Source organism: Equus przewalskii, chromosome 13 (assembly GCF_037783145.1).
Source record: "Equus przewalskii isolate Varuska chromosome 13, EquPr2, whole genome shotgun sequence".
NCBI classification, from domain to species: Eukaryota; Metazoa; Chordata; class Mammalia; order Perissodactyla; family Equidae; genus Equus; species Equus przewalskii.
The window spans coordinates 44,924,326-44,940,536 of record NC_091843.1 but is presented as its reverse complement, the minus strand read 5'-3'; the positions used below and the strand labels follow the sequence as shown (position 1 = coordinate 44,940,536).

At 34.3% G+C, this 16,211-nt stretch overlaps 1 protein-coding gene across 2 annotated transcripts in view; it reads left to right on the top strand.

Moving 5' to 3' along the window:
• Positions 1–11,366, top strand: part of SLC27A6 (solute carrier family 27 member 6) — a 59,303-nt gene extending 47,937 nt beyond the window's left edge. For both annotated transcript variants that reach the window (XM_008516413.2, XM_070571254.1), the window contains 4 exons: positions 4,264–4,462; positions 5,515–5,612; positions 6,781–6,911; positions 10,788–11,366. In XM_008516413.2, coding sequence (XP_008514635.1) covers positions 4,264–4,462; positions 5,515–5,612; positions 6,781–6,911; positions 10,788–10,964 — 605 coding nt within the window. In that variant the 3' untranslated portion in view covers positions 10,965–11,366. The remainder of the gene's footprint in view (positions 1–4,263; positions 4,463–5,514; positions 5,613–6,780; positions 6,912–10,787) is intronic.
• Positions 11,367–16,211: the final 4,845 nt, after the last annotated feature.

Below are 16,211 nucleotides of genomic sequence, written 5' to 3'. Positions count from 1 at the left end.
TAATTACTACTGTATTTAGAAAAGAAAGAATGGTTATTTCTAATATATAGTGTAACTTATTTGGGATTTCAATGCAGGTAGAATGGTTTAATTATTAGATGTTAGGGGGCCCAAAAGGATCACTCAGATGGCACATTATTAAAAGTTAAAAGTGGTTACTATTAGGCTCATATTTTTCTTAATCTATCACTTCTGGTTTGTAACAGTGGCACATGTGGAATGCTTGATATCACCAAAATATGCTATAGAAATGAATGACTTAATTTGTCATTGTAGGTCTGGGGGAAAGTTGGCCAGACTTGGATTTCAATCTGGGCTTTCACATTTAGAAAGTGTACAGCTTTAGGCAGCTCACTCAACCTGAGTCTTATTTTCTTCATATGTAGAATAGAGTGACAATATTTATTTTGTAAGGTTATCATTGACGATTAAATGAGACGATGTGTGCAAAGCCCTGGAGAGGGCCTGGCATGTGCCTTCTTACCTCCCTCCCCTTCTCTTCTCCCTCTCACTCTCCCTCCTCCACTAAGGTAGACTTTCTTATAATTTTTGGTTAGAAATTTTAATGAAAGCAAGTGCCCCAATTAATTTGCTGCTACATATCATTAACCTAGAAAATTAAATGTAGAAACGTGCACTTAGAATTGTTTAGAGATCCACTCTGAATAAATCAGGCCAAAAATACTTTTGACAGCCTCAGAATATGTTTAAACTACATTCCAGAGATGATTTTCTTTAAATCTTTATTTAAAATGTGAAGCTAAAGGTTGCAAACCTGTTTGTTTTTTTTTTCCTGGTAGCTGAAAGACTGGAGAAAATATAGGCCTTATCTATTAAAAAACAAATTTCCCAATCCTCTGAATTTCAAGCCTAGGAGAATTTCTCAAATATCTTTCCCTAATTCACCTCTATAGACAGCATCTAAGATAAAAGGCATTTCTAAAGAGATTGCAAAGAACTTTATTTAAACACTTTTCTAGTGTGTTTTATTTATTACAATTACAACAATATCTGACATTGGAACTTGAATCCCAGAACTGCTTATGCAACCTCAGGGTTCCTTAAAAAGCAGATTGGAACAGTATGGTACTGGCATGAAAACAGACACATAGATCAATGGAATAGGATAGAGAGGCCAGAAATAAACCCACTCGTGTATGGTCACTTAATTTACAACAAAGGAGGTAAGAATATATGATGGGGAACGGACAGTCTCTTCAATAAATGGTGTTGGGAAAACTGGACAGCCACATGAAAAAGAATGAAACGACACTATCTTATACCATACACACAAAAATTAATTCAAAACGGATTAAAGACTTGAATGTAAGACCTGAAACCATAAAACTAGAAGGAAACATATGCAGTCAGTTCTCTGACATCAATCTTAGTATTTTTTGCACCAGTTTCCTCAAACAATGGCAATAAAAGCAAAAATAAACAAATGGGAGTACATTAATCTAAAAAGCTTTGGCACAGCAAAGGAAACCATCAACAAAACAAAAAGGCAACCAACTGAACAGGAGAAGATATTTGCAAATCGTACATCTGAGAAGGGGTTAATATCCAAAATATATAAAGAACTTACACTACTTAATATCAAAAAAACAAACACTCCGATTAAAACATGAGCAGAGGATTTGAATGTTTTTCCAAAGAAGACATGTAGATGGGCAACAGGCACATGAAAAGATGTTCAACCTCACTAATTATCAGGGAAGTACAAATCAAAATCACAATGAGATATCACCCTACACCTGTTAGAATGGCTATTATCAAAAATATAAAAAAATAACAAGTGTTGGCAAAGATGTAGAGAAAAGGGAAATTTTGTACACTTTGTTGGTGGAAATGTAAATTGGCACAGCCACTATGGAAAACAGTAGAGAGGTTCCTTTAAATGTTAAAAATAGGACTACCGTAGGATCCAGCAATTCCACTCTGGATATTTATCTGAAGAAAACAAAAACACTACATCGAATAGGTATATGCAACCCCATGTTCAATACCGCATTATTTACAATAGCCAAGATATAGGAACAGCCTAAGTGTCCATTGATAGATGAATGGATAAAGAAGATGTGGTATACAGATACAGTGGAATATTAGCCATAAAAGAGAATGAAATCTTGTCATTTGCAACAATGTGGATGGACCTAGAGGGTATTATGCTAAATAAAATAGGTCAGATAGAGAAAGACAAATACCATATGATTCACTTATGTGTAGAATCTAAAAAACAAAACAAGTGAACAAACAAAACAGAACAGAAATAGACTCATAGATACAGGAAACTGGTGGTGAACAGAGTAGGGAGGAATTGAGGGGGCAGGTGACATAGGTGAAGGGGATTAAGAGGTACAAACTTCTAGTTATAAAATTGATAAGTCATGGGGTGCAATGTACAGCATAAGGAATATGGTCAATAATATTAAAATAAATTTGTATGGTGACATGGTAACAGGACTTATTGTAGTGATCATTTCATAATGTAGAGACGTATCAAATCAGTGATGTACATTTGAAGCTAATAGGATATTCTATGTCAATTATACGTCAATAAAAGAAAAAAAGCAGATTGTCTCCAAATATCAACTTTACTATTTTCCAATTCTCATTTTGGGTTACTCAATATTATTTTTTTCATTAAAGTATTTTGTCTTGCATAAATTATATCCAGAAGGGAAAGATAAGAATAGACTGTGACCTTTTTAAGCATTTGTAGTCATTAATTTGTCAGGGAAGAACCTGTCACCTGTCTCCTGAACAAGAAAAACAAAGGACATAAATTTTAAGGGAAATATAAGGGGCTTGGAAAGTTCTGAAGTACAGGGAATGTAGACTGATGGAATATGTGATGAAGGAGAGGCTCTGGAGTTGGATGGACCTGGTTAAAAAGCTCCAGCTCCAACATTTGGCAGCTGTGTGACATTGGGCAAATCAGGTTTTCTTCCTCAGTTTCTTCACCTGTAAAATGAAGATACTAGAAGGGCCTGTCCTACAGGTTTGTGATGAGGACCAGATGGGATACATAGGTAAAGCACTCAGAGTAGTGGCTGGTACCCAGAAAGTGCCCAATAAGTGTAACAATGGCAATGATTGTGATGATGATGGTGTTGGTGATGACAATGACAATGAGAGGCCTCTGCTATAGCAGAGCTGGCTTGCTTTGGCCAGTGACGTGTGTGCCCTTGGAAGCCAGAATGTCCATAAGGAGTGGGAGCAATGGGAATTGAATAGAGAGTGTTAAAATGACACAAATTGCTTTACAGTTTGCTGGAATTCAACCCCGTGTAACTCATCATGTGGATGTTGCTGCCCTTCATCCAGAAGAGAAGGGGGGCAGGGGGCAGGGGACAGACCAAGTCAACAATGGCCTTGAAATCTTGTAGGGCAGTGATTGCTGCTCCCCTCTGTCTTCTACTCTTCTCTTAGGAGTAGATTTTTACCTTGCAGATTGCTGGGCAAAATCTTGATTAATTTGGATAAATCCTATTGAAAATTTATTTCAGATAAAGTGTCTAAATATAGGTAAAACCAATACATTTCATGTCTCATCTCTTGCCTGTAAAGGATTTCCAAATGAACATCCCAGAAGAATAAAACATTTTCTTAAATTTCTAATAATATATTAATTAGATCAAAGTATTGTACAGAAACCTTGTTACAAAATCATAGAGACTTGAATTTGTGTTCTAAGTCCATTCGTTTCTATCTATTGGACTTTGATAACTTACTTCATTCTGGGCCCTGGTTCCTTCCCTGTGAAACAGGGATTATAATTTTCAATTTCAAAGAATTTCTGTGAAAAATAAACAAGATGACTGCTGCAAAGGGCGTATGGGGCTTGCTATATAGCAAATGCCCAATAAATATTGCTACTCTCATAATCTTATTAAAATTATTATTATGGTTATTACGTATATAGTTGTCATTATTATCACTGTTAAAAATCTATGTAATCCAAAAAACAAGGAGCCATTGGTCCACCCACCCAGGATATAAAATAAAGTTAACGTAACCTTCTTTACATTCGATTTCCTTTTCATTAGTTTTTCCAAAGTAATTTGTGTTTATGGCAATCTGTGAAAGGAGGTGCTAAATGTAGACACCCAGAGTAAATGATATCGGATAGAATAAAAATAAGTTCAAAGGAAAGTAAGATAAGCAACACTGGTTGTGTTGGTTGGATATAATTTAGGTACCTGCATAGTGTGTGCAATGGTGGTTAATGAGATCACTGAAAAATGCCTTCTCTCACAGGAGAACCTGGACTTCTCGTTTCTCGAGTGAATGCACAGAATCCCTTCTTTGGTTATGTGGGGAACAGGAAGCACACGGAAAAGAAATTGCTTTGTGATGTTTTTAAGAAGGGAGACGTTTACTTTAACACAGGAGACTTAATAGTCCAAGACCAGGAGGATTTCCTTTACTTTTGGGACCGTATTGGAGACACTTTCAGGTATGAAAGACCATCAGTTGTGCTGCTCGTTCTGTGACGGTGAACCATGCTCCCAGCAAGGCTCTGTGGAAACATTACAGACCACGTGCTCTTGACCTTCAGGGCGGACGGAGCCCTTTTTGCTCTATAATGTCTCCCCACTTAAAAATTCATTGGCCATCTGTTTTTAGATTGAAACATAAGTTAAAGTTTGATGTCCACTTTTATAATTATTTTAATGAATCACTTTGGTCCAAATCTGAGCTTCTTTTCTTTAGAATCTAAAACAGGGAAGCAGACATGAAATCTAAATAGTAGGGTTAAAACAGAAAATCAATTTCATCAAATATAGTCTAATTCTTGACCTAATGATAAAAATAGTGAAACAGCAAAACTTTCTTTTCTTATGTGTTCTTTTTTAGTTCCTTAAGATTATTTTTGGCTTATGAAATTATGTTGCTTTACTAGTCAATGACATAGAACAGTGAAAGACAGACAGTACACATTCAAAAATGATTGACTGAGTAAACGAGTTATACTTCCTACTTTCTCTCCTTCCTGTACCATGTTATGAGCTCACTTTATGTAAAATTATTTTAATTAGAATAAAATATTCATTTATATGCATTTGAAGAGCCAAAGGGGTTAAGCCCTAGAAATTAAGGGAAGTCAGTACACTGAAAGACAACTACTGTAGCTTTCTTTTCAGTTTTTTCTGTCTGTCATTAGAGATATGGAACAGTATGTACTTAACTGTTGTTATATTACAAAATAAAGAGGGATTTATCATTATTTTACTTTTTATAACATTGTAAAAATGTTATGTTTTACAGTAAGCAATTTATATACATTAGACATAGATAAAATAATTTTCACTAAAAAACAGATACTGATGTTGACTTTGTTGACTTATCAACAAAGTGCTACCTTAGAAATGCCTTTTGTTCTGCAAACTGCCGTTGTTGTTGGTTACTAGGTGCTCGCACAGAGCCAAATGCAAGGCACTAAAACTAGAACTGGGTACCTAGTTCTTCAAATATAGGTGCACTCACTGGACCTTTGTGTTTATTTAGATGGAAAGGGGAGAATGTTGCAACCACGGAAGTTGCTGATGCTATTGGAATGTTGGATTTCATACAGGAAACAAACGCGTATGGTGTAGCTGTGCCAGGTATGAGTATATTTCAGGGTTTGGAAGGATTCTCAGAATAGTATGTACTACTTTTCTTTAGTTTTGCAATCTTAATTAATTCAACCTTTTATTTTTTATATGTTAAAATAAATATCCTAGTCTTGTGTTGGCAAGTAATGCCCTAGACCAAGCTAACAAACTTCATGGTCACCTCAGGGAAAAGGTACCCACTAAATTTTAACGTATGTGTGTATTTTTAAGCAAAGCTCATGCTTAAAATAACTCACTTTAGTGACTCATGCTTGAAAATAGTTTACAGCTTTTCAACAGTCTATTATTTTTCTCTTTATGATTGGAGTTTATACACGCCACTAAACAGGAATGTGTTCTAATTTAAACGTTTAGTAACACTTGTTGTTAAGTTGAATTTTTTTCAAAAATTATTCAAAAATCTGTTTGGCCTCATTTATCTTTGTAAATATGCATATAAGGATTGTCTTATGATGGTGAAAATGGCAAAGAAAAGTGACCAACGTGAAATCACAGACAGCTGTTCTCCTTTGCTGTCTTTTTTTTTTTTTTTTTTTTTAAATGACAATACTTTCCAGCTAATGTTTGTAGGTGCAGGGGACACTGGGGGGTTTTCACAGGGGGGCAGAGGAAGGAGATGGTCACTCTAATAGACAGCAACTGGTGCTGGAGAAATGCTACAGGAGATTCTGATCCCCTGGAAAAATCCATACGTGGCATGATAAGAAGTAAGCCATCTGTGGAATTAGTTATGGAAATACCAGTCTCTAGTTTCTTAACTTAAAAGTGTGCTCTTTATTTTTTGCATTAATGCTTAACATGGACAATTCTCTGGAATATATTTGCCTTTAAGTAAGTGTTTCCTCTTCATATTTTTATATTAATGGTGGTAGGATGCAAATTATGGATCATTTATGGGGTTTTCCATTCCATCTATTTCACTTTTATAGTGTAGACAATTAGGGATATACTCTGCCGTTCTCGGTTGCTAAATTATTTCTAGGGAGTAAATCATATGCTCAGGGAAGGATCTGCTCATTTATGCTACTGTTGCATTATTATTGCTGCAGTGGATTTAATGTCTCTATTTGCAACAATTAGTATATAATTAATAGGATTATTTTTTAAATTTAACTAGTACTTACAAAATTGACTCTGTTTCAAACTTTTTTTTCAGATTATGAAGGAAAAGCAGGAATGGCTTCTATTATTTTAAAACCAAATAAGTCTTTAGACTTGGAAAAACTTTATGAACAAGTTGTAACATATCTACCAGCTTATGCCTGCCCACGATTTTTAAGAATTCAGGTAATTTTCCTGTCTGAATTTTAAGAATTCAGATAATTTTATTTACCCATCAAATTTAAGACCAGGAATCCAAGAAATGGTTTAATCACAAAATAGTATTTTATCCCTTACATAATACGTGCATTTTATTTATATTAGAAAATTTCAAGAACAATTAAAAGTGTTGGGATGCTAATTTATGCCATTTTTGAAGCTTGATTATAGAAGGGAGCATGATGAAACGCTAGGATGTTTTTGTCCTAATTATAGAATTGCTCTTTTCCTCTTCAATCAAGACCTTAGGGAAAAAATGATGCTCCCATTGATTGTGGCAAGGCCCAAACTACATCTTACACATGCCTTGTGAAGACTTTTGGTGCAATGTACCTAAAGTTAGGTCCCACCAAGCTGACGTTAAGGTGTCTGCAGGATGTGTGCAGAACTTACAGGCAATTTGCTTTAAGCAATTCTGCTTTTAAAATGTTTCCTCATTCTGTCCAACCTCCCTCCGGGACTTTATATTTTGGGGTAATCCTGAATTCATTGGTTTTGAGAGGTGGGCTCTCTCTTCTTAGGTTACTGGAATAAAGTACAGTAAAAAGAAAACAAATCTACTCAGGTACTGGGTAACTTTACTGGCTCATTTATTCAGCCATTCATTTATTTAATATTGTGCCTCAAATGTAATTTCCCAAAGCCAGTACTCATCATCTCTTAACATCTATTCACACAGAATTTTTCTGGATACTTTTGTCATATCACTGTTAGATTCCCTAATGGAGCAACAGATGGAGACATTTCATTTTCAAAGCTTTTGCTGAGCAATCCTTGTGGCCCAGTCACTACTTGGCCAATGGGGCACATCATCTGAACTGTCATAAATACATACTTCATTTACATGATTTTTTTTTATTTTTAAGAGCTTTCATATATATTGTCTCAGATTATTTCATAGCGATCCTCTGAAATACTAAAGGAAGTAAATATGAAGCAGAAGTAACATATATTCAATTGAAATTTTGATTGAGATAACTATAAATTCACATGCAGTGGTAAGAAATAATACAGAGAGATCCTGTGTACCCTTTACTCAGTTTCCTCCAAAGGTAACATTTTTCAAAACTATAACAACCAGGATATTGACATTGATACAATTCACCTATCTTTTAAAAGTTTCCTCTGTTTTACTTGTATTCATTTGTGTGTGTGTGTGTGTGTGTATTAAGTTCCACACACTTTTATCACCCGTGTAGCTTCATGCATCAATGATCGCAGTCAAGATATGAACACTTCCAACACAACAAGGATACCTAATGTTGCCCTTTTATAACCACACCAGCTCCGCCCCTTCCTATCCTGTCCCAGAAATAATGTATTTTAATAGAGTAGAAAGTTGATGGATCAAATAATATTTTAAACATTTTTCCCCAGGGCAACTTAAAATTCACTTCATTAAGCAGAAGAAATATTTTGGCGTAAGACTACTCGAAGACTAAATCAGTCTTGTACAAATTTAGAAAATATTTTAGCATCATTAAACACCTAAAAGAACTTGGGCCATGACTGTTATGTTTATTACAGTATTTGCTATAGTTAGCACAATGCATGACACTTAGTTGGCCTTCAAAATATTTATTTAATAAATGATTTATAATAAATGATCTGATATAAGCAATGCAAAGTATAAGTTACTTCTGACAAAATGAATAAAACAACTATTTCATTAAAAATCTGTTTAGCACAAATTAAAAAAAAGATTCTTTTTGCCAATAAATTTAGAAAAAATTTTAAAATGTGATATTACTCAGTATAGCTGGGATGAAATTAAATTGTTCCTTTCATCTGCTGTGGAAACACAAATTATCATAACCTCTCTAGAACACCGTTTGGTAAATATATGATCAGACTCAGAATTTGCATATATTTTGACTTAATAATTTAATTTCCAGAAATTTATCCTTAGTAAATAATCAAAGGTGCACAAATGTTATATGTAAAGATGTTCTTCAAAGTATTTGTAGTAGTAATAATTTTCAATATTCTCTGTAAGTTCAAGAATAAGAGTAAAGTTAATTAAAATATTATAGTTAGATGAGATCTTATGAAACCACTAAAAAGTACTGTTTCAATGAAAATTACCTAACCTGGGGAAATATACCTGGTATAATATTGTTTTTTTAAAAAAAAGCAGAATATCAAATGGTATAAATACAGTAAGCTTCTAATTTTCTAAAAAAGAGAAAAAAATATGTGTTTCTACACAGTCACATCTAATTCTGTGATGACATTTTTGGGTGAGGAGGGGAGAGAAGGCATGAGATCAGGGAAGGAGTTTCGAAGAGAAGTTGATTCTTGAATCAGGCCAGAAGGATGAATAAAAATGGCCGAGTTACTCGCAGAACCTTATATGAACCTCTACATTCATCTGATTTAAAACAAGGTTGCTTCTCCATACTCGAAACTGCCACAAAGATATATACCTTATCTCCTTTAAATCTCTTAAAGCAGAGCATCTTAAACTTTCTAGATTCATGGCATCTTTAGTGTCTCAGTAATTGTTTCATAGCCAGTCCTGGTGGTCCAGTAGTTAACATTCTGTGCTTTCACTGCCACAGCCCGGGTTTGTTTTCTGGTCAGGGAACCATATCACCTGTCTGTTAATTGCCATACTGTGGTGGCTGTGTGTTGCTATGATGCTGAAAGCTATGCTACCAGTATTTCAAATACCAGCAGGGTCACCTGTGGTGGATTGGTTTCAGTGTAGCTTCCCAACGTAACACAGACTAGGAAGAAGGACCTGGCCACCCACTTCTGAAAACCCTGTGAATAGCAGTGGAGCATTGTCTGAGGTAGCACCAGAAGGTGAGAGGACGGAGCAAAAAGACTGGGCAGGGTTCCACTCTGCTGTACATGGGGTCACTAGGAGTCAGAATCCACTCCACAGCACTACCAACAGCAAACTTATTTCATGGCACTCTTGGGCCAAAACGAATACCTAAACATCCCTTTATTCAGTAGTTAGGTAAGACAAACTCATAAGTATTTAGATCTAACAAATTAGTTTCCGTTTGAAAAAATAATGTATATAAATTGAAAGAAAAAATACTCATACTTCATTTTTAAATAACCACAAGTACTAAGGAGATATAAGTTGGATTATAAATTTGGAATTAGATTGAACCGAACAGGCCCAGCCTAATTCCATGTTCCACATTGATTTTTGGCTGTACTTGCTTTTTATCACAGCAACCACTGAAAACCCTGTTTCACAAAGAAATGACATCATTGAAAAGAATGTATCACTAACTAATATTGAAACTGTGACCTACCTTGAGCTAGTAGTTTGTGAGTAGTGACCAACGGATGTCACTAGGTTTACCTTGAATATTTAAAATATCCCATGGGGACCCTGGAAATTCACAGAGGTACTACACAAGGTACCTCGGTGCATAGTTTGGAAACCCAAGTTTCAGATCATTCTTTACTCCCTCTGGTTCTTAGAGTTTTCTGCCTTATGGAATACATTGCTGTCTTTTACAGCTTCTATCTTCTTGGTATCTACTAGCATTCTCTGTACATAATATTGTATCGACACTGAATTGAACCAATAAGCTTATGTGTTTTGAGACATATTTGTAATAAGTTGTAATCAGTTATTGACTTTATTCATAATTCTTATATGTTGAATAGAATTCACAGGTAAATCAAGCTAAAGACTTAAATGTTCCAGGGGGCATTTTTTATTTCTAATGTTAAATTATTGGTAGTAAATATAGAGATAGTTATTGGATATAAAAGTGTTAGAATTAACTATTACAATCTACATTGCTAAATGTTTTATTTATATATTATAGATAATATTAAGTGATTCCACTAATCCTGGTAATTGCTTTATAGGAAAAGATGAAAACGACAGAGACATTCAAACTACAGAAGTTTCAGCTGGTAGAAGAAGGATTTAGTCCACTGAAAATTTCTGATCCACTTTACTTTATGGATAACTTGAAAAAATCTTATGTTCCATTGACCAAAGAACTTTATGATCAAATAATATTGGGGGAGATCAAACTTTAAGATTTTTTATATATGGCATTTTCATATGCTTTCTTAGGAGAGGTGATAGTATGTGACTCTTTAATATGAAATGGGGAAAGGGAACTGACATTAATTGTGTGCTCTATTTCCTTAATATTCAAAGCTTTTCTTTAATTAAGTGAGAAGTTTAATTTGTTTTAATTGAGAACCTTTAGTTGACTATTCTTTTTACCTTTTTGGAGATTCAGTGCATAACTAAGTATTTGCCTTAATCTTAAAGATTTTAAATAATCAATCAGTGGTTAAGACTTTAGACGCTTACTAAAAATGAACTTTTTAATATTTAAAGTTTCTAGTTTTGAATAAATCATTAAATTTTACTCAAATATTTGATTTTTATGTGCCCTGTCCTATAACTCAATAAAACCATCTTCATTAATATGTTTTGAGATTTTGTTCTGATGTTTTAAATTGTAAACTTCCAGTCAAGAGAAACTGACTGACCAAATGCATGCAGTGCTCTCTCCCTTAGCTTAAAGGCACATTAAGATGATAGAAGAAATATGAAAATACGAAACAGCAAAGCAGGAAAACTGATAAGCTAAAAGTATTTAGGAATTTTGGGAAGATATATAAATGGGATCAAATTGACAATAAAATCCAACAGATCTGCAGAAACCATTAATAATACGAGAAAAGAACAGACTAGAATAGAACCCAGGTATTAACCCCAAGATCAGAGGCAGAAAAGGTTTTGAGTGTGAGCAGGTTTGTGAGCAGCTAACTGGGAAATGTAAGACAAGGATAATGCAATAAGCACAGTTGTCCCTCAGTCTGGAGGCACCAGGCTCCAGTGTTTGCTTCAAGCTAGAACCACATGAATGACTCTCTTAAAGTGAGCGTCCTCCGTATGCTGGGTTGTGGGGCTGGACTAAGAAGGGGCGTAGGGCCCAGCAGGAAGCTCTGCTGCCCATAAACCTACCTCCTGTACAACCAGAAGGAAAGGGGGCTTTGCCTCATGTTTCCTCTCCAGGTGAAAAAGCTTATTTTCGTTCGAAGAGAAGCTGCAGATAGTTCCTTTTTGTCATTGTTAGGAAAACATGTTATAAAGTTAAAACATTTTTTAAAATTAAAGGTTAATCATAAGTAGCATAGAAATAAAAGGTCAAAGTTTAGAATGAGCGAATAAACAAGAAAGTGTAATCAATTTTGCAAAAACCAGGAATTTTAAAAGAGAAATATTAAAAATGATAAATAGAAAAAATAAGTCTAAGCATATCTATTCTCCCACTATCTATGAGAATGGATTAATTTTCTGTAATAAAAAAGTATTAAATGAAATGAACAAATTGACATTTAATTTTTATATTGGTGATTTGGCTGTTTTTCACCTTTCCCATTAAAAAATTGTTTTGCCTTTATGTATATATTTGTAATTTATAGGTGCCCTTTAAATGCTATAAATATGACTGAACTCTTTTCTACTAATTCCTAGCTCTTTAAAACCTTTGGAGTTAGATTGTGATGGTGTGAACTAAGCACACCTATCTCACCCCCTCCCCATCCTTCCTGTCAAATCCATTACAATAAAAGACAAAGTATTACAAAGAGAATAAGCCACTAAAAGATGAGGGAAAACCGAGAGAGTGTGTCTTCCATAGTTGAAACATTGTGAGAAATTACTGGAAAATAGAAAACAGATGGAATCAGATTATCAAAGAAACAATAGAGGAAGGGGTGAAACAAAACTTCACACGGATGCAGCTGGAGACTGCTTCAAAGGCAAAAGAAACTCCAACCACATTGAAAACATATAAAGACCCAGCTGGGGCCTCTGTGTAATCATCAGGGTAATTAATTATAGGAAATTGAGATCATGAGGTGCCTTGCCTGTCCCTTGCTTGTAGAAAACTTCCATCAGCAGACAAAGTAGATTCATGACATGAAAGAAATAGCAAATAAGACCACATGAAATTCAAAGTTTCTTTAAGACAAAGACAGTAAGGATTAAAGTTTTTAAAGAGCTAGAAACCAGGAGAAAATATCTAGAAACCAGGGAAAGATAATTGTTCATATGTATAGTATATAAAGAATACTTACAAATAAAAAAATACAAAGGCAAAATAATTTTTAATGGGAAAAATATGAGAACAGGTGATTTAACAATGCAAAAATTAAAAACTCAATTCATTCAATCATTTAACGCAACCCCATATATGTGTGTGTGCAAGAAAGAAAGAAAGACGGGTACTAGGGATACACTGATAAGCACAATCAGGTCAACAGGCGAGGAGAGGAAGCCATTAAAAAAACACACAATGAAATGTGGAGTTGCAACTGTGACAATTGCTACAAAAAGATAGTCAATCTTATTGTTAAAGAAAATGAAAATTTAAACAATAATGACATCAGGTTTTGCCCATCAAGCAATAATTACACATTTGTACACATTATTATTGGGTTTGGCAGGCCAGGATGTGGGTAAATTTTAACTTCCTAGTGCCACTATTGAGACTATAACTCAGTACAGATATTTTGGAAAGCAAACTTGGCAATAGACGTAAAAAATTTTCACTATACGACAAGCCTAGCAAACTTCAAACTGGAAAAATAGAAAGAACACCACACCAAGGCACATTATGATCAAATTGTTGGAAACTAAACATAAAGAGGAATTCTTGATAGCAGGTAAGAGAAAAACACCACATTACATTAAAAAAAAGAACCCAACACTTTGAATTATGGCTAACTTCTCACCAAAACTATGGAAGCCAAAAGCAAATGGAACAATAATGTTAAAATGGTAAATAAACAATTGTCAACCCAGAATTCTACATACAGCAAAAGTATTCTTTAAGGATGAGGGTGAAATAAAGGCAGTTTTAGGTAAAGTATATCTAAAAGAATTCATAGCCAGGAATCCTGTGTTAGAAGAAATGCTAAGGGAGCTTCCATAGACCAAAGAAAAATAAGAGTAGGCAGAAACTCCAACCATCAGGTAGGAATGAAGAGTATTGGAAATGGTAAATATGTGGGCAAAGATATTTTCTCTTAATTTGAAAATAATGCATATAACTGTTTAATGCAAAATTCATAACATTGGTTTTGTGGGTTTATACTTAATGTAGATGTAATACAAATAACAATCATCGCATAGAGAATGGGAAATTCAATGGAAAAATTACAGATACTTATGAAGCACTGGGAAAAAAATCTTAAAATTCATTAGCAATTAGGAAATTGCAACTTCAAATAAGAATGAGACTTTTTTGCTAATCAGATTTGAATAATTAAAAAGATTGGATCTGTCTAGAGTTGGCAACGTATTAGCAATAGAACTCTTATAGGCATAGGTGGTGGGATTATAAATGGGCACAGCTTTCTAGAGGACAGTGCCAATCAGCATACAAAATTGATGTAACTTTGACCCAGCAATTCTATTTCTAGAAATAAAAAAATTATTATTGATAGTGAGCCAGGATTTATATCAAAATTTATTCTGCTCAGGGCAGTATTATTAATTGAAGACAATCTAAAATAGAAAAAAGTTAAATAAATATTGGTAGAATCCATATCTTGCCATGCTCTGCAATGATTTACAAAGAGTGACTGATAAGTCAGGATGTACCGACATGGAAGAATATTCATATTATGTCACTAAGAAAAAAGGGGTTAGAAAGGGTATTTATTATTTATTTGTTACAAATGTATTTGAGAAATATAAACATTTGCAAGGACAGTTTCAAATATTCCTAACTAGTTAAATAATTAAGAAGTGTGGAGCTGGATGGGGACCGGGTGGGTTTTTAATTTTTACTCTATACCCTTTTGTCATTTGAATTGAAAAATTGCTGTACACTGCTTATGTATGCTTTTAAGACAATTTAAAAGTTACATAAATTGTCTCCTTTAAGGAAAGCATAAGACAGAAGGCAGAGAATTGAATTAAGTATCATTACAGGAGGGAATTTAAGATACTCAACCATTTCTCAGTAGAAATAAATTATAGGTTGTCATTCTTTCTCTCAATATATTTCACATCCCTGTAGACTCCACCACCTCTTGACGTATTTAAGATGAATCATTTTAAGACCATTAAAGACAAGAGTAAAAAACATCTATTTTCTATAAACTTCATACATGAGTGTTAACTTCTTGAAGAAGAATACTCTGGCTGTTAGTTCTGCCTAAATTTCAGTAAATTTGTAAGTAGGTTTTTAAATATATATAACAAAAACCACATTTGAACCACATTTATCATGATCTTTCTTTATTTGAGGTATCTGTTACATCTCTGGCTTTTTTACTGGTGAAGGGTTTATTACCAGGACTGTGGTTTTCAGACCAGGAAACTCTGGGCAATGTCTCCACCAAGTTAAAAATGAAAGTTAAAATGCGGTACTAAAAATGTCTGTAGAGTTTACTTTATTAACTTCTTGCTGTGCTTTCATTGTCTTTTCCTTATTCAGAATTTTGGTTTCTTGATTTAATCTAACTGACATTTAATCTATGTAACTATTTGAGTCAAATCCTTCTGGAGATAGGAGCATAGCTGTACGATTACCATCTATGTACTCTGTCACATTTCAACAGTGAGGTGAAAGAGCTGAAAGTGTGAATGGATTTCCCAGTAACACACCTGACCTTGTAAACAGTGATGGCTCCTCCTCCCCATCACATTATTGTAGGAAGCCTTTATTACCTGAGTCCCCAGCCTCCAGCAAGAGACTGGCAAAATTCAAGATTTTCACAACAGTTGGTAGGGGACTAGAGAAACAGGCCATCTTATACATTCCTGATGGGAATGTAAAATTACATAATCCCATAGAAATCAGTTTAGCAATATCTATATAAAAGCATGTATCTTTGACCCAGCAATCTCATTTCTGGGAATTTATTCAACTGATGCGCCTGGATATAGACAGCAAGAAATATTTACAAGGTCATTGATTTGGGCATTGTCTATAGTAGCACAATACTGGAAAAAATCCAGGAGTGCATTAACAGGGGGCTGCTTAAACAAACCATGATATAAGTGTCCAAAACTACTACGAAAATGAGGTAGCTCCCTGTACTAATTTGGAAAGATCTCCCAAATACATTATGAAACGGAAAACTTCAGATACAAAATAGCATTTTATATGCTTGAAATGGGCACAGAAATAATATGTATTCATGTTTACTATATCTTCATAAAGAAACACTGAAACTTTTCACAAGAAATGAATAAAAGTGGTTATTTATCAAGGGTGAGAGACAAAGTCAGGATAAAATCAAGACTTACCA